The sequence below is a fragment of the Bubalus kerabau genome, chromosome 15 (genome assembly GCF_029407905.1).
Source record: "Bubalus kerabau isolate K-KA32 ecotype Philippines breed swamp buffalo chromosome 15, PCC_UOA_SB_1v2, whole genome shotgun sequence".
NCBI lineage: Eukaryota > Metazoa > Chordata > Mammalia > Artiodactyla > Bovidae > Bubalus > Bubalus kerabau.
The window spans coordinates 34751468-34770430 of NC_073638.1; the positions used below are offsets into that span (position 1 = coordinate 34751468).

The 18963-nt window shown below is 56.4% G+C and overlaps 1 protein-coding gene across 1 annotated transcript in view; it reads right to left on the reverse strand.

Annotated features, from left to right (window-relative positions):
* Positions 1–14461, reverse strand: part of KCNC1 (potassium voltage-gated channel subfamily C member 1) — a 43959-nt gene extending 29498 nt beyond the window's left edge. Inside the window, exon 1 of the mRNA XM_055548453.1 lies at positions 13651–14461. Within this exon, the coding sequence (XP_055404428.1) occupies positions 13651–14220 (570 nt within the window). The 5' untranslated portion in view covers positions 14221–14461. The remainder of the gene's footprint in view (positions 1–13650) is intronic.
* Positions 14462–18963: the final 4502 nt, after the last annotated feature.

Sequence of the window (18963 nt, forward strand, 5' to 3'; positions counted from 1 at the left end):
CCTCTTCACAGACATCAGGTTCATGTTCTCAGAACCCCCCACAGCAGGTGAGGCCAGCGTCTGCAGAACACCCTTTACAGCTGAGGCAGCCAAGGCTGACGAGGTCATACGGCTCACAGCCAACAGAGCTACATTTGGACCCCGGCAGCCTGGCTCCAGTCTGGCCCATCACCACCATGCTAACCATCTCTCTCAGCACACTTGGAGTGAGGGTTCTGCCACAGGAAACTGCGACAGGACCTTTGCCTGAACGGGCCCCTCACCTCTGACTCCCTCACCAACACCCAGCCCAACAACCCCTCAGAGAGCAGCTCACCCCTCCACCCCTACCCTGGTGGCAGTCCCATGTGGCCCCCGTGTCTCCTCCTGGGCGCAGCTGCCTTTGAGGAGAGGACAGAGGTCCCCCAGGATGGTGAAGCAAGAGCCCTTCCCTGAGGCCCAGCTTCCTGGAGGTCCAGACTGGGCAGCGCCTTCGGCCAGGAGAGGGGAGGAGATGGCAGTGCAGATGTGAGTGCAGCCAAGTGCTGGGAGGACACGCACTTTGGCTAAGATCCCACTGTCAGGGACCCCGGGGGGCTGTGCGCAGCTCTGCTCTCCTCCCACTGTCCCCCGGTTCAGCCCTGGACCCTGGTCTCTCTCTGCGCCTTGAACCCCAGGCACACAGCTGCTTGGGGATTTTGCCTGTCCTATTCACTCTGCTCTGCAGATGCCGCATGTCTTCCTCCCTCTCCTCCTGCAAGTCTTTGCTGAAACATCACCTGCCCAGGGAGGCCTTCCCTGCCACAGGAGCTAAGTCACCACCTCCAGCCTTCCCCTGGTCTTCCCTCCATTGTATATCCCCCTAGCACGTCTTACCATCTGACACACTAAATAGTACATGTATTTCTTTCTTTTTATTCTCCCTGCTTGAGAATGTAAGCTTCTTGAGGGCAGGGATTCGTGACTGCTTTATTCTTTGCTCTACTCTCAGCTTCTAGAACAGTGTCTGCAGCCTAGTAAGTAGGTGCTCAATAAATATTTGTGGAATGAATGACCAGGTGCTAAGAGCAGCCCCCTGGCAGGGGAACCACACAGACTGTCCTCATGTGGACACTCGGGGCACAGGAACAGCAGTCCCTTCATGCACTGTGGATGGGGGAGGTAGAAGGTGAGATGGGGTGCACCATGGGCGGAGGGTCAGGGGCAAAGTAAAGCAGGATTAGGGGTGCCAGGCTGGCAGGGGAAGGGCCAAGTTAAGCCAGTGTAGAAGGGGCATGCATCTGAGGCCCTGAGGCTTGAGTGAGCTTCCTCTGGCTGCCGTGGGCCCGGCTGATAGAGTATTAGACTCTGGGCCCAGCAAGGCTGGCTCTGGCCCCCTGAGCTCAGTTGTCTGGGGCTACTCCAGCTAAAATTAGCCTGTCCCCACTCAGCCTGGTGGGGCAGTCCAGCCTGAGGACAGGTACTGCCCACTGGCACCAACAGGAGCCCCAGTCCTTAGCCCCGAGGCCCCAGCAGCTCCTGGGGTCGGCCTGGGCCCTGCTGCCACTGCTCCCTGTGCCTGCGCATCCCCTGTAAAGATGTCTCAACACCCTGTGCTGTGACGCCTGGCCCTGGCCCACCACCCCCACCACGCTGGCACACTTGTCAGCATCTTAGGTCCCTGGGCTTGGCTCCCAACCACAGCCTGATGTCAGTGGCCTCCCCCCCTCTCTGCCCACGGGCAGGAGTTCCATCATCCAGCTCTCTCACCCCCCTACACCTGGGGAGGGAGGCAGAGCAGGGGTGAGCTGCCCGTGACAACAGAGGGGGTGACCGAGCCCTCTGAAGAGGGCTATGACCTGTCCATGACACACGGCAGGTTTACGGCAGGACCAAGACGAATCCAGGCCTGCCTCCACGGATGACACCACTGAGATGTGGTTCCTGGGAGAGAGGTGATTCTGGAAGAAGGGGCCCCTGGGGCCAAGTAGGTGAGGTATTGAAGGGAGGGTCAGTTGCTGAAAAAGGAAGCGGGTAGTGAACAGGCCAGGATCTGGTTCTTCTAGAGCCAAGCACTGTTAAAAAGACAATAATGGAACCCACGATAATTAAGCACTTATTATGTTTCGGGTTCTGGGCTAAGTGCTTAACACATTCAATCCTCCCGACTTCCCTATGAGTCAGGTGCTATTAATAACCCTCTCTTGAGGCACAGACAGGTTAGGGAACTTGTCCAAGGTCACACAGCTGAAAAGAGGAAGTGGGGCTGGGATTCGAATGCAGGGCTCCTGGCTCAAGAGGCCACACTCTTAAGGAGAGAACGGGGCTCCAGGGCATATCACTAAGATCGGTCACTAGGAAGTGGGGGCTGCCCCGAAGCCCATGCACTTTCTACTGAACACAGGACTTGGCTTTAAGCAGGGGAATTTGGGACAAAAGGCATCCGAGGACTTCCAGGGGATGAGTCTGTATTGAAAGCCAGTAACTAATGCCTAGAACTTCACGCAAACACAGCTGACAGAGGAAAGGGGACGATGGGAGGGGTAAAGCGAGTGAAGGAGGTGAACGGGGAAGGACGTGGGGAGGGAGAGGGAGAAAAAGAACCTGGCTAGTCTTTAGGAGAAACAGAGTCCCAAAGGAAGTCAGATGTGGGCATTCGGCTGGACCAAGTGGACGTGGGAACTCAGAGTCCTTGCAATGCACAATGTCATCATCCCAAGAGCTCACACATCCTGGTTTTCAAAAATACTTTTTCAGTCTCTGAGCTCTGGTTGTGGGCAGTGAGTTGGGATAGAGGGCTTGTATTCCCAGGTGAGGCAAAGAAAGACGGGGTCAGCCAGTAATAGGCTCTGAGGTGTGGTGCCGATGTCTGGCCTAGGTCTTGAACTCTGGTCTCCTTATCTATTCTCCCAATGACTATGTATTTAGAACCCGCTATGTGCCAGGCCCTATTCCAGATACCAAGCACAGAACGATGGGTAAAAGACAAAAATCCCTGTCTTCCTGGAGCTTAAATTCTAGTGAAGCTTTTATTCTTATATAAGAATATAGAGTTTATATTCTAGTAGAACGTTCTTTACTATTTCATTGGAAAAGACCTCGATGCTGGGAAAGATTGAAGGCAGGAGGAGAAGGGAACGACAGAGGATGAGATGGTTGGATGGCGTCACCGACGTGATGGACATGAGTTTGAGAAAACTCCGGGAGATAGTGAAGGACGGGGAAGCCTGGTGTGCTGCAGTTCATGGGGTTGCAAAGAGTCGGATACGGCTGGGCAACTGAAAAACAACATATTCTAGTGGGGGAAGCGGACAATAAACAAGGTCAATAATAAAATACAGTTGGATGCTGTTAAATGCCAAGAAGAAAACGGGAAAGCATAAAATGGGGGAAGGGAACGCAAGGGTGCAACCTGAGGGGATGACCTCTGAGTACAGGCCTAAAGGAGGTGAGAGTGAGGGAGTAAACAGCGAGGGGAAAGCACTCCAGGTAGAAGGTAGGGTGAGAGGACAGGTCCTGAGGCAGAAGCACAAGCGCTGTGCTGGTGGAAAACCAAGGAGCCAGAATGAGAGGGGAGGAAAGAGAGCGGAGGGGGAGGCTGGGTGCGGGCAGCTCCTGAGGAGCCTTATAACCCTTGCAGGGGCCTGGGCTGCTCCCTGAGTGAGCAGAGTACAGGGGTGGCTCAACCTGGCAAGCATTTGACCAGGAGGGCCCTGGCTGCTGTGCGCAGAAGGTGCTGCAAAGGGCAGAAGCAAGCGGACAGTTCACAGGAATCCGGGGGAGAGACGATGGTGGCTTCAGCCAGGGAGGTAGCAGTGGAGGCAATGTGACGAGGTCAGGTTCTGGCTGTATTTTCAGCACAGAGACAACAGGATTTGCTGATGTGTGAGAAAAAGTGAGGAATCAAGGATGGGTGCCGAGGTTTTTGGTCTCAGCACCTAGAAGGAAGCGGCTGTCATTTATCCAGCTGGGGACTCACCCTCCAGGCACACCACCCCAATGTCAGCGTCTTGGGCACAAGGAAAGATCAGAATCACCCACGAAGCTCTGCCAACCAGCACACACCCGTCCAGGCCTCTTTGTGTCCTGATACTTCCCCTCCACTGGGAACGGTTTCCTGCCTCAGCACTTCTCAGAATCTGGTGTGCGTATGATTCATCTGAAGATCTTGTTAAAACACAGATTCTGAATCAGTAGGGCTGGGGGCAGGGCTGGGACCTGAAACGCTTTCTTTCTACCAAGTGCCCAGGTGATGTTGATTCTCTTGGTCAGAGGACCACACTGAGGAGCAAGAACCCCTGTGTCCCAGACCCCATGGCAAATCCTCCTTCTCTGAGTATCAGCATCGCCAGAGAACAGACTCTGGAGCATAGGCAGCCTGACCATCTCCTTCCAGACCCAGGAGTCAAGTTCTCCAGGGACAGAGCCCAGGAGTTTTACCTGTCTTCTGCTTTTGGCTGCTCAGCATGTGGGATCTTCCCTGACCAAGGGCTGAACCTGTGCTCTGTGTTGGGAGTGTGGAATCGTAACCAGTGGATTGCCAGGGAAGTTCAAGCCTGACATTTTTGAAGGATCCTAAGTAAACTGAAAGTTACCCATGGATGGGGGTCCCCAGAAACACCCCTCTAGCCCCATTACAACGATTGCAAACACCCCTGGCCCATCCAGCACAGCAGAAGCCCACTGCCTCCCTTCTCTGCAGTGCCTCGGCACCATCGAAGATAGCCCCAGCCTGCCCTGCTCCAGCCCCTAGAGTCTGGCATAGCATCTTGTCTCTCAGTACACCTTTCTGCAACTCGTGAAGGGCAGACAGCTAAGAGAAGGGCCTGGAGAAGAGAGCTGGAGGTGCCACCCACTGGGCCAGAGCAAGCACACCATAGAGAGGTGGTACCCCCCAATTTGTGCCATGAGAGGACTGGGGGAGTCTACACACCCAGTGACTCCCAGGGGCCTAGCGCCTGTGGCGACGCCAGGTAGGATGGGATTACCACGGGAGCCTGAATGAATGTAGGGGAAAGCTTCTCAGACCCCCTCCCCTGGGCTCCTGCCCGCTTGATACCAGGAGAGCTCACATGTGCCCTAGAGAGGAGCTGGGCGCAGAATGTGGAAGGAGAAATAGGAAAGGACTAACCCGGCTCCCAGGGCTTCTCAGGTGGCACCAGTGGTCAAGAACCCGTCTGTCAATGCAAGATACACAAGAGATGCAGTTTCAATCCCTGGGTTGGGAAGATCCCCTGGAGGAGGGCATGGCAACCCACTCCAGTATTCATGCCTGGAGAATCCCATAGATGGAGGAGCCCAGCGAGCTATGGTCCACAGGGTCACAAAAAGTCAGAGACAACCGAAACAACTCAGCATGCATGTACACCCTGGCTCCCACGGTGCCTCCGGGAAGCTGAAGCTTGGAACTCTGGACTCCTGGCGTGTCAGAGTGGCGAAGGGACTTGGTGGTCATTTAGAACAGGGGTCCACAGTCTCTGAGATCTAATGCCCTGTGACCTGAAGTGGAGCCGATATAATAATAATAGAAATAAAGTGTATAATAAATGTATTATGCTTGAACCATCCTGAAGTCATCCTCCACCCTGGTTCATGGAAAACCTGCCTTCCACGAAACTGGTCCCTGTGGTCAAAAAGGTTGGGGACTGCTGATTTAGAAGGTCCTCTACCAGTCCATTCTAAAGGAGATCAGTCCTGGGTGTTCACTGGAAGGACTGATGCTAAAGCTGAAACTCCAGTACTTTGGCCACCTCATGCAAGGAGCTGACTCACTGGAAAAGACCCTGATGCTGGGAGGGATTGGGGGCAGGAGGAGAAGGGGACGACAGAGGATGAGATGGCTGGATGGCATGACCCACTTGATGGACATGAGTTTGAGTAAACTCCGGGAGTTGGTGATGGACAGGGAGGCCTGGCGTGCTGCAATTCATGGGGTCACAAAGAGTTGGACACGACTGAGCGACTGAAATGAACTGAACTGAACTATCTTCCAAAGGGGAACTATAGCCTGAAGGGACAATGGGACCTGCCTATGGGAGCCTGGTTGGCTTAGTGGCCTGGCTACAGATCTTGCTCTGGGGTAGCTGCCTCATGCCCACAATGGGGGTCCTGTCTGTGGCCTCTTCTCTCCTCGTCCCTGAGCTGGTGCTAAGCCCCAGGCCCCCAGGAGTGACCCACTGACTGTCAGCTCAAATCAGGCAAGCCTGTGACTTCTTGCCCAACCCAGACCCTGCACTCCCAAAGGAGTCAGTGAGGGCAGGAGCAGTCAGGCTAAGCATTAGGGACCTGGGGGAATGGATTTTTGGTTCAGCAAAAACTAGAAAGGCTACTGGGAGAGGGAATAGATGAGCAAAAACCTGGAGGCTGGACTGAGGTTCAGATGATGAGGTCAGGGAGGAGCCTGGTGGAAGGGAGGAGCCTGGCAAAAGGGAGGAGCCTAGCAGAAGGGAGGAGCCTGGCAGAAGGGAGCAGCAGGACCCGTGGCCAGCTTCCAGAGCAGAAGGCCTCGAATGCGGAGCTGAGGAGGAGCCAGCATGCTCACCAGGTGTCACCTCTCGCAGGATAACTTCCGATCCTCCCAAGCCCCCAAGTCATTTCCCGGGGCCTGCACGGCTGGCAGGGGCAGGAGAGGCACCTTCTGAAAAGTCTCTTTCTGGGGGCTGCCAGTGCATCATCTTACCCCACCAGGCTGGGCCTTCACCTGCCATGGTTCAGGGGCCAGAACTGCAGAGCAGGATTCCCAAACAGGTTTCTGGGAAAGAGAGTTTGCTGAAGGAGGAAAGAAAACAGAAGGAAACCCAAGCCTGGGCCACGGCCAGCCACAGCCCCCAGTACCCTGGAATAACAACAAGAGGCGGTACTGAATAGTGGTTATGGATGGAGCTCTGGGGTCAGGTGGTCCCACAGCTAAATGCTGGTCCACTACTCAGGGTCTACAATGACCTTGGAAAGGCTACTTAACCTCTCTGAGCTGCAACAGCCTCATCTGGGACATTGGTGTGATAATAATGGTACAGCTCCACGGGTGTTCGTATGACAATTGAATGAGAATACGTAAATCAAATCCTTAAGGCTGTCTGATACATAGTAAGTGCTTTAGTAAATAAAGTGCATGTGTGCTAAGTCGCTTCAGTTGTGTCTGACTCTGTGACGCTATGGACTGTAGCCTGCCAGGCTCCTCTGTGTGTGGCATTCTCCAGGCAAGAATACAGGAGTGGGTTGCCCTTTCCTGCTTCAGGAGATCTTCCTGACCTAGGGATTGAACTTGAGTCTCTTAAATTTCCTGCATTGGCAGGAGAGTTCTTTACCACTAACACCACCTGGGTAGTAAACAGTAGCCATTAGTACGTTGACTCAAGGAAGAGGCTTCTGGAAAATTTGGCCTAGGGGATGAATACAGGATCTGGGCCAAGTCTGGGTTGACTGGTTAAGAGAGGTCTCTACCAGCTGTACTGGGCCCTGGGAGGGGAGTGAGGAAGGGAGGAAGGAGGGCAGCTAACTGCTGCCCAGGTGGAATTTAATATTCTCTTAAAACTGAGAGAGCAAATAAATACAAATGGCCAGCCCCTAGGCCAAGAGGCTTGGGGTGGAGTTTGAGCCTCGTTGATGGGCTGTGTGGTCTTAGGCAAGTGTCTTCCCTGCTCTGAGCCTGATTTTCCTCTGCCGGATGAGGGCAGTAGCTAGAGGTGGCCTGGCAGCACCCAACAGTCCTGTGCATATGAAAGGCAGTCCCTCCCCCCAGGTGGTTCTCCAGCAATAGGGTTGGGCATCTAACCGTCCCTGGAGCCTCCTAGATTCCCCTTTCCCTGGAGCCTGCACCCATGGTGTGGCCAGGCTGGCCCAGGGCCCACGGGAGGCCGCAGCTTGAGGCCCTGACCTTTCGGTCCAGAGTGAATATACTGGTCATGGGACTGCTCAGAATAGTCATAGCACTATATTCAGCTGTCTTGGGAGGCCCTAGATCCTTGGTCCAGGCGGTGGGCCCTGGAACGAGCCCCCACCAGCTCCCTTCACCGCCTCTGAAACAACATACTTCTCTCTCTTGGAGGTTCAGGCCAGTCTCCTCTAAAGCTCTGGCACATTCTACACTGCCCAGAGTTAGGGAGCACAGATTCCTGCCCCTGGAGTGCCAGACCCCGGCACTCGCTGAAGTGTTGTAAGGTGGACGGGGCTCCCAGCTACGGAACCAGGAGTCGAAGACCTGAGTTCCTAAACCAGCCCCCTAACTTGTTCACTGGGACCTTGGACAAAGCACACCTCTCTGGGCCTTGCCTTCCTCATCTATTTCAATAATGGCTCCTATTAAACTGAGTATATAAGAAGCTTAGATTCTGGAGTGGGAGACAGATTGGAATCAAGCAAGACTGCTAATGAGCATTTTATTACACACTAGATTGCTACTTTAAAGGGAAGGACTCTGGTCCTAGACCCAGCCTGTGGGGTCCAGAAAGGCATTTCCAGGGAACTGAGGTTTGAGGAGGGGTGTCAGGGATAAAGAGGGGCAACTCAGGAGGAAAGAGTGCTCCAGAGGGAACAGCATATGCAAAGGCCATGAGGCAGGGGGACCTGTCACGTGCAAGAAAATGAATTGTGGCCAGGATGACTGAAGCTCATCTGATGTAATAGAGAGAGCCAGGCCGGAGGAGCCTAGAGAGACAGGCCAGGCCCAAGGGACCACAGAACGGGCTGGGGAAGCACCGAAGGGTTTTAAGCAGGCAAGGCTGTAAGCTGACAGATTTGTGAGTTGAAGAGATCTCTGTGGCTTACAAGTGGAGGGTGATATGGAAGGGCCAGGGGCTGGAGGCAGGACAGGAGTCAGGAAGCTGCAGGAAGGTGGGCCGGGGGGACACAAAGATGGCTGGAAACCAGGATAGTGGGCTTAGGACAGAGGGCAAAGGGTGGAGTCTAGAGAAAGTCATGGAGTGAAATGCTAATCCAACCAACAGGAGTTTAATAACAGAAGCCAACATTCATTGAGCACTGACTACATGCCAGGCCCCGTGACTTGGGGCTTTCCACCAACATGTAGATAACTCAGTTCATCTTTCCATCAACCCTCTGGGACAGGTTCTATCATTATGCCCATTTTAGAGGTGAAGAGGCTGAGAAGCTGACCAGAAGACACTCGCTTGGTGACTTTCATTACTGGTTGGGGAGCTGGCACAGGGGAGGCTGTCTACCATTCAAAGACACGCGGACACCTGTCAAAGCATTGTGAGAAGGTGAGGAACACCAGATGGGGGACACAGTATGGTGAGGAGTGCTTAGGGTGGCCAGAGGGGAAGGCACCAAGCCCTTCTGCCCTGCTCATGGGTCTCCTTCACGTGTTCCCATGACTCAAAGTGGGGCCCTGACCTGGGGCAGTGTGCTCTGAAGTGGGGGCGAGCTGCCCAGGAAGTCCCTATTAGCACCCCTGTCCCCAGTCCCTCCACATGCCAAGCCAAGATCCCAGTGTCAGCTGGGACCCAAGGGAGGGCCGAAGTCTCTGGCTGGGCAATTCATCCCAGCTGCCAGGTGAGGATCCGCCCTGGGGAGTTGGGGGAGAGGAGGACTACATCAGGTTCCAAACAGGTGGGGACAAGAAAGAGAGATGGAGACCTGGCATCAGAGGAGAGCTGGGCAGTGGGGTGGGTGGAGGTGGGGCTTCCCAAGCTTGGGGTCACTGGCACTTCTTTGTCACTGCAAAGTCAAGTGACTTTGGGGGAGAGATGTCCACACATACACACACACACGCACAGGACACTCTCTGATCTGTAGCACAGGGCACACCACTGGTGATGTGTGACCTGACACCGAGCAATGTTCCTGATGACAACATGAACATCAAAGATAAAAGCCAAGAGCCTCCGACCTGTGCTGGCCCCCAGGGGAGAGAGGAGGGCGGTTTTCAAGGCTGGGCTGCCCCAGGCTGCTCCCACGTGACCCTGCCTGCTCCCACACCTCCACAGTTTTGCATGCTAGCACTGCTGTTCCCTGCCATCTGCCTGGGTAATTCCTACTTGCCCCTCAAAGTGCATCCCTGAGTTACCTCCTCCGGGATAGTTCTTACTCTCACAGTCCCAGGAAGCCCCTTCACAGCACTTACCACAAAGTGTCGTCGTCATCTTTTGCTTGTGTGTGTCTGGGGCATGACCCCTCATGCCAAAAGACAAGTTGGGCTCATCCTGCCCCAGCTCACCTCCCTACCCCTCACTCCCTCAGCCTGGGAGCCCAGGAACCAGTAGGAGAGAGGGGCCAGCAAACCAGCAGCTCTGGCTAGCGCTGTCACCTCCAAAGAGCTCAGATGGAACCTCCCACCCATCTAGTTAGCCCGTATCTCCCAGGGCCACCACTAAGGCCTGCAGTGGGGTGGCCTCACTGTGTACCAACAACCAACTGGCCTGGGCTAGAGCAGTGTTTCCACTAAGGATGGAAAATAGGGGGCAAAACCACTCACTAAGGCAGCCCAGAAGTCCCAGGAGATGAAGGCAGCAGGCAGGAAGCGGGTCTGAGTTTCACCTCCCTCAAGGCACACACACACAGGTAACCCAAAGCCCCTCTCACATACAAGTCCACACAGCCACACTGACACTAGGTTCCCGCACACAGTTCCTGCCTCACACGCACCTCACATACACACAGGGTCTCTGTCACACACATAGAGCTCCCACCCCACACAGCCTCTCACACAGATGGTCTTGTGCACGCAACCTTACATGCAGAGCTTCCCAGTGTCCCACCCGCCACACACAGAAATACACTCACCTCAAGTCTCTCACGCCCTCCCCAAGAATCCTTCTCTCTCACACATGCACAGAGCATCTCTCGGACACATACAGTCCCCTCTCTCTCTTATATACGCACTCTCTCCCACACAGTCTCATTCTCACACACAAAGTCCATCTCCCAGAACCCACAGAATATGTCTTTTTCACACTCACATGAGATTACTCTGATACAGAAACACACAGAATCTCTCTCACGTAGTCAATCTCAACACACACACCCGCCCCCAGAGTCTCACTCACACATGCTTTTATTCTCATGTGGCCTTACACACACACACACACACACACACACACACATGAAGAACCTCTCACACCCACACAGAATCTCTCTTACACAGATTCTCACACATACAGCTTGTCTTTCACACACATCTACTATGTCACACACAGGATTGTGGCCTGGAATTCTGAATAAACATTTGAATCCCGACACAGCAATCTGAGGCGGCCTGGGGCCCGCGAGGGGGAGGGGTAAACAAAGGTGACGGCGGCGGAGGAGCCGAGATGCAGGAGGGAGAGCGGGCGGGCGGCCGGCTGGGCTCTGCGCAGATGAGCCGCAGAGAGGCAGCGCAATGCAGCTAGGCCGGCCGGGCGTGCAGCGGGAAGCCTGGGTTCTAATCCAGGCTCTGCCCTCACTTCCTGTGTGCCCTTGGGCAGGCCCCAGTGTCCTCAGCTGTCACCCGAGGGAGCTGGAACAACTCTATGTGGCCACTGGGGAAAGAATGTTGCACAGATAGGCTGAGGGGGGCACCTTCTAAGCACCCCACCCCACCCCCAACCACTGCTCAACTTTTCCCTCAATCTGCTCTTCAGTGGACGCTGGAGAGAACCAGGACTTTTCTGTAAGATTCTGTACACCAACATGACCCCCTTTAGCCAACTCATGTATCTGCATGGGGGAATGGCCAGTGGGAGGAGATGGACAGGGCAAGGGGCTAAATATGTCCCACGTGACCCCTGCCTATCCTGAAACTCAGGGGCTAGGGTCAGAGCTGGAAGCTGACCCCAGGAGTCGGGGACTCAGCCTCTTGCTAGAGCACCAGGAGGTGGAGAGGACCATATGGAAGTTGGGCCTACTCTTTGCTTCTGGGGCCAAGGGGGTGGTGGTGGTGGTAGCAAGATGCTTCCCAAGGTCAAATGCAGGCTAATGGGCAGCTGCTCTAACCTAGGCCTCTGCTCCCCTTGCCCCCTGCCCCCACATGCCCCAGTTCAACCTCCCAGTCCCCTTTCTCCTGCCCCTCCTCACAGCTCAGCTACAGCTTCCAGTTACATAATCCCCTGGCTATGGTGGCCTCTGTCAGGAGAGGGGAGGAGGGAGACCTCTGAGGATCCCAGTCTCCTCTGGAGATGGCAGGGAGCTGGTGGCCAGCTGAGTGGAGGACGGGGTCCCAGGGGACTTGGGTCCCAGTACACCATGGCCTCTAACTCCCTGGGTGACCTTGGGCAGGCTTTTCAAAACGGAGGGTTTAACTATCTCCCTATTACTGCACCTCCACACACCCCCTCCCCGCCCCAAACACACACACATATCTGATCTAGGATTTAATATATAAGACCTGTTGCCCTCTCCCTCAGATGCTAAAACACTGAGTGTTTGATCTCAGTAACACGTCCATCAGGCCTGTGCCTAAACACAGCCTTTTCCTGCTGTGGAAGCTTCAGTGCCCCCTGGTCCCTTCTCCCCACTGAAGTCAGCCGGGGAGGCACTCCTGCTCCCTCCCCTGCCTGAACCTCCATCCCCAGTTTGAGGGCAGGAGGGAAGGGGTGTGGAGCAGTAAAGGAGATAGGGCATTGAAGGTAATGTCTTGACTGGGAGGGGATTAGGGGGTGGCTCACACACTGGGGAGGGACTCTGCTTTAAATTCCCAACTCTGACCCTTCCCCTCTGTTCAGATCTCTGAGGGCAGAGCCTAGCAAAGGCAAGAGGGGTTTCTTCCAGGATAGGTGGCTGCTACCCCTGTCTCCCTTTTGGGCTCAGTGAAGCAGCAAAGACCCTTAGAATTCACCAGGCCCCCTCTCTCTCTTTCCATTTGAGGAAACTGATCGGAGGAGCCATTTGATGGGCCAGGGTGGGCAGCAGGGTGCCCTTTCTCCCTGGCAACAAGCTGCTGTCACTAAAGGGGAGTGGTTGATGAAGACATACCTCCCTCTCACACCCCTGTAGATGCCCTCCCTGTCCAGACAGGTCCTAGAGGAAGCACAGGCAGAAGCCCAGAGGCCCTCTCCAGCCCTCTCTCCTTTTGACAAGAAAGAAGGGCAGGCTCTGTTTCCAGGAGCAGGTCTCAGAGGAATCACACCCTCCCCCAGCTCCACCATCTATCAGTTAATTAGCCATAAAGACTGCCCCTTGACCATCTCCCTGGGATGCTCTGAGGCTGCTCCGCGGGGTGGGGTGGTCTATCTCACACAGCAGATCAGGTCTCAAGCCCTCTTCTGTGGGCCCTGGCTGGTTCCACATGCCCCTTACCTGGGAGAGAGGAAGGACTCCTACTTCCCTCCCCACACCAAAATCTAAAGGACAGTTCAGAGCTTCACCCTGTACACCTGCAGAGATGGTGATGTGCATGCACAGGCACGCCTGCACACTCAAACATACACACATGCTCGCTCGTTCTCACCATATACCTTACCCACCCAAATATACACCACCACACTTACATAAATATGCGCACACTATCAACTCATGCACACAAACACACCCATTCATACTCACTTATACATACGAAATTCAGAAATACACAGACCTTTACATACGTACAAAGCTAGTCACCCTTGAGGAGAGTCACTGTCTCTGCCACACGTGCACAAACATCCTCCTTTCTGCTTTGACTTCCCGGCACCAGTTCTCGGATCCAACCCTGCCCGCGGGAGGCAGAGGACGCTGCCTTCCCCGCCCCACTCTTCTCATGGCTAAGTTGTCACTTACCCTCGCGTAGCGGGATGAGTAGGGGTCCTCGAAGAGGGCCCAGATGCGCGGCTGCCAGCGGCGCCAGAAGCCGCCAGGCCGTCCGTCTGGGGAGTCGCTGAGCGCCAGGCGCTTGGTCATCTCCAACTCGTCCTCGCCGTCGCCTGAGTCGCCGGGGCCGTCGGCGTCCGCGTCGTCCGCGCTGTTGTCCAGGGGCGCGCCGCCGAAGCTGTCCAGCGCCTCCTCGGCGTCGCGGTGCTGGCGGTAAGTCATCCAGCAGCAGGGCTCCACGTCGGTCTCGTCGATGCCCCAGAAGGCCAGCTCCTCCTCGTAGAGTGGCCCGCACACGTCGGCCGGGCAGTGCAGCTTGCCCGTGCGGTAGTAGTTCAGGATGTGCGCGAAGACGCCGGGGTGGCGGTCGAAAAAGAACTCGTCTGCGCGCGGGTCATAGTCGAAGTGGCTGTGGGCGTCGGGCTCAGCCAGCCAGGCGAGCCGCGTGCCGGGCAGCGTGCGCAGCGTCGAGCGGTACGTCTGGTGGCGCGTGCCGCCCACGTTGATCACGATGCGCTCGCTTTCGTCCCCTTGGCCCATCGCGGCGCCTCCTTAGGCATGGCGCGGCCCAGCGACACCCATGGGAGCGGCCGCCAGGGGGAGTTGGCGCCGGGGAGGGGGGCGCGCGGCCTCCTCCCCCCTCCCCCCAGCCGTCGGGGGGACAGAGGACCGCGGCTCCGGCTACTCCGAGAGCAACCCAAGCCCTTCAGGGCGCTTTCTGTCGGGTGCTGGTTCAAGGGAGTGTGCGCGGGATCCCCAGGGTCTCCGGACGCCAGATGTGGGAGGGAGCTAGTCCGGCTGCGGAGGAGGCAGAGGAGGAAAGAAGGGAGGGAGGGAGAGAGGGAAGGGGTTGCGGGGGGTTGGGGGGGAGGTGGCGCTCAGCGGCGAGCCCCGGGAGGAGAAAAAAGAGGGTGGGGGGGCCGGGCTCCCGTCCCCATCTCAGCGGGAAGATAGAGAAATCGACACAAAGCTATCGGGGGGAAGGTCAGCTGCTTCCAGGGCCGGACATGGATCAGCTCCTGGAAGGGGGAGGGGAAAGGAGGAGAGGGAGCCGGGAAACTCGCGCTCTGCTGTGAGGTGGTCGTCGCAGCGCGCTCTCGGCGCAGGGGAGATGGATACCCGCTGCCTTCCTCCCTGCGTGGCCCGGCTGCAGCTCGGGGCGCAGGGCGGACTCCGGCCCCCTCCCTCTCCTTGCCTGGCTGCCTGCTCCCCCCGGCGGCAGGCGCGCCTGTCCGCTCGCCCGCCCTCCTCTCTCCTTCTCCCCGCCTCTCGGAAGAGATGGCGGGCCCCCCGGGCAGGGGCACCAAGGGTGCTGTTCTGTGCTGCTGCCGCGGAGCGCTGCGCTCCGTGCGCTCCGGCTGGATCTGGGGCTCTCCGCTGGATTGCGCTCCGACTCGGGCTCCGGCTCCGGCGGCGGTGCTGAAGGGACAGCTCCCGGACTGTTGCGGAGCTGCGCGGGGCCGGGCTAGGGTTCTCCCGACTGGGCTCCGTCTGCGGGGCCGGCGGGCACTGACTCCGGTGCCTCTGCGCCCTGCGCTCTGCGCCCTGCTTCGGGCAGGCGGTTGGCGCTGTCGACCGAGGCGAGGGGGCTGCGGCGATCGGGCCGGGGAGGCGAGGGTGGCGGGTCTGGGCGCGGCGAGGCAAGGCTGGTGAGGCCGGGGAGGCGAGGCGCGGAGCGGCGGCCGCCGCCGCCCGCGAGGCTGCTGCTGCTGGGGCTGCTGCTGGGCTTAGCTGGCTCGCTCGCTCGCTCGCGCGGTCCGCGTCCAGCCCGCCGCTCTCCGGACACGGGCACACGGCGCGCGCAGCCGCACTCGCCCCCGGAGGGAGGCGCCGCGCTGGGTCCTAAAAAGCCCTGATTCCGCGCCCCTCTCCCAGCCCCGCGCGGAGCCCGGCCTCCTTCAACCCCAGCGCTGGGGGCGCCAGCCGGGCACCCATCCTGCGGCTCCCGGGGAGGGGTGGGGGAGAGGAACCCGCCAACGCTCCGCCCTGGGGAGCGCCACTCAATGGGTGGGGGCTCTGGGAGACGTCTCGATCCGCGCCCCTGGGTCAGATTGAGGTGAGAAGGCGGTTTGGTACCCGCCCCTACCTTTCCCAACTAGGGACTGTCTGATTCCCTAGTGAAATGAGACACCCTTGACCGCTATCAGAGACACCTCGATCCGGATCGCTCCAAGCAGTTCTTTAATATCGACCTTTCCAGGGAACCTGGAGTCCCCATGTCGCTTTCATAGGTACCCTATTGCATAGATTCCAAAATAGCACTCTCCACGCTCCCCTATACACTACACACACCTCCACTGGGTTGTGTTGTCCTCTAAGCCATCTACGAACAACCTAATAATCCTGGACCCCTGTTAACCCCTTTCGACCCTTTTCTGACCCTGGGCCCTTCTTAACTGCAGGCTGACCCTAGTCTCCCCGTGAGTGCCTCATGCTGTGCATACTGATCCCAGCTCACTGATCCTCCCAAACTAGTCCAGGATCCTTAGTGAGGATTCTGTCCTTAGAGGTGAGAAGAAGCAACTCCTTCTAATGGTCCTGAACATTAACAGGCCGCCTTTCTCCTAGGGTTTCAGCTACACTGGAGGGGCCGCTGATGCGATATCTGGGGGCTATATAGGAGCAGCACCCCCCCCAACCCCGCGGTGATTCTGGGCTTCACCGTTGATGATGGGGTGGGAGCTGTAGTTTGGGCCCCCAAGCCTTCTCAGCCCATGTTTGCTGGCAGTCCCTCAGTTTTCTCAATGAAGCCATTACCCCTTCACTCCTTACTTGTTCCAGGCTTGGTCCCAGGCAGAGAGGCACAAGCCCTTGTAGGGGCCCCAGGCAGTCAGGGAAGTGGGCAGGTGGGCCAGGACAGGGCTGGGGAGGTCAGGCCCAGCTCCGGGGGTGGCTGTGCTGGGAAAAGAAACTTATTGATCTAGCCCAGCCCAATCGAACACAAGGCTGCCTGGGCAAAGGGCGATTTAATTAAGAAGACAGGAGGCTCTTATTTACCTGTGGGCACCCGCTCACTGTGCAGACAGCTGTCCCTCGACACTGACCCACAGACCTGCTTGTGGGCCTGGAGACGAAGCTGTGCTGCAGGCATCTCTGTCCTCACTTGCCAGGGGAATCCCAGCCCAGTGCCAGTGAAAGCTGTGTGTGCTGGGGCAAAGGTCTGGAGGAGTGGAGAGGTTTGGAGAGGGGCAAGGGGCAGTGCAAGAGATGAAGGGTCATGGAAGGACAACTGAGAGACAGAGAGAGGCGGAGTTATGGCAGAAACAAGGGCAGAGATGGGCAGAGGCACAGAGAGAGCTGGAGTCCGGGGCCAGATGGCACTTCCTCCCTCCAGAGATTGATCTGTATTCTTCTTCTAAAGGGGAGATGTTTCGCCTTCAATACAATGCCTTCAGAGTAATACAAAGGTAAGAGTGCTTTTCAGTGTCCTCCTCTCACCCTGGTCAGTGTGAATCCCACCCCCTACCCAAGAGGAGGCCTGGCCTGGTGTAGCCCAGGTTGGCCCAAATTCAGATTCCCAGGACATAGTTCTTTCAGGAAGTTCTTCCTCAATCCAAGGAGGTGATAAAATGGAGAAACAGAGTCCCCAGAAAGAACAGAAAAAGATGGACACAGAGAGATGGTCTCTCTCTCTCACACACACACAGAGCTGGGAGAAATTAAGATGGGGAGACACAAGACCGAAGCCTTTCCAAACCTTCCCTTCCTTCCAGCCAGATATCCAGTTCCTCTTCTCCCTGTGGAAGCTTCTTGTGATTCTGCCAACCAGAGGGGCACAGGGCTCCACCACTTCCCTCTCCTGCAGGACCACATGAATCAGAGTATGGCTCCTTAACCTTCACTGTAGCCTACTTCATTTCCTCAGAAAAAGAACTCTCAGCTCCACCAGGGCTCCTTCTTGCTTGCTTCTCCCTACACTGCACAGAGCCACAGTAGCTCCTCATTAAGGGCTGGATGATTTGAGAAAGGCCAGGAGAGGGGCTGGGATCCTAGAATCCTCGTGTGAGAGGCCATAGGAGTCTGGAGCCCTAAACCAGGGCTGAGTCAAGGGGAAACCCACCCAGGTTTTCTTGGGGAGTCAGTGCATACCCCACTCAGGCTTCTACCCCATGGGGAACCATAATGGGGAACTGAAGCATGCCCCAGGGGGTGGACAGAAGCAGAGGGAGAGGCAGAGAGAGGCAAAGGGTGCTTAGAAGAGGGAAGCTGGAAGAAGCCCTGGTCAGCCCTGGCCATGTAGGGCTAGAGAAAGAGGCAGGACAGGGCTAGAAGTAGGGGGAGTGTGAAAGTGTATCCATCACACCTAAAATCCCCTACAAGGTAAGCAGAGCAGGCTCAGAGAGAGAAGCCTCCCAGGTGGGAGAGGGTAGCTGCCCATGAGATGCCCCATACTGTCCCACCTTCATCCTTGATGACATTCTGAGGCCCCAAAGGATGCCCCCCTTCTCTATCCTAAGCAGGGACATAAAAGTTCTTTCTCTCACTTCCTCTTCACACTGTGAGAAGGCTGGCATTTGCATAAAGCCCAGAGAAACCAAGAGGGCATCATGGTGGGGGTGGGGGTGGGAGGGGTGTGGGATGGGGAAGGGAAATAACCCCAGAGAAATGGGGGTTGGGAGGAGGAACCACTGAACAGAGCCTTAGCCTTTTACCCACAAGGCTAACCACAGACCCTCAGCCCAGATGAGAACCTCACCACTTTTGAGCTGTTCCTCTTACTCATAGACATTTGCTCCCTTCCTTGCAGAGGAAAGCAATGGTACTATGCAGAGTGTCTTTTTGGTATCAGTGGCTGATACTAAAGAGTATACAGGCAGGGCTCAGGGTACAGTGAATTAACAGTGGGGTGATGTTATTCAGTGGTCAAGAGCATAAACTTTGGAGCCAAATTACTTGTGTTCAAATCCTAGCTCCACCATTGACTAGCTATGACCTTGGGCAAATCACTCAACTTCTCTGTGTCAGTTTCTTTATTGATGAATGATACTAAGCCCTATATCCTAACACCTCAGCTCTGTCATTTCTCTTGTTGAGGCTGGAGGAGGGGGTTGATGGGAGTGATGAAGAATGAGCTAAGGTAGGATATGGGCTAGAAAGAGGTGAAGAGAGTCCTGAAGCCAAGTTTGGCCTGTGTTCTCACACCTGGCACTTGCAGGCCTTAGATCTGGTCCTGCTAGGCTCTGGAACTGGCCCAAGTCCACCCCTCGCAGGCCTTGATACAGGTTGGCCCATGCCATATGCTCTCTCCCAGGCCAGGAGCCTTCATATTCCTGGTGGGTTGGG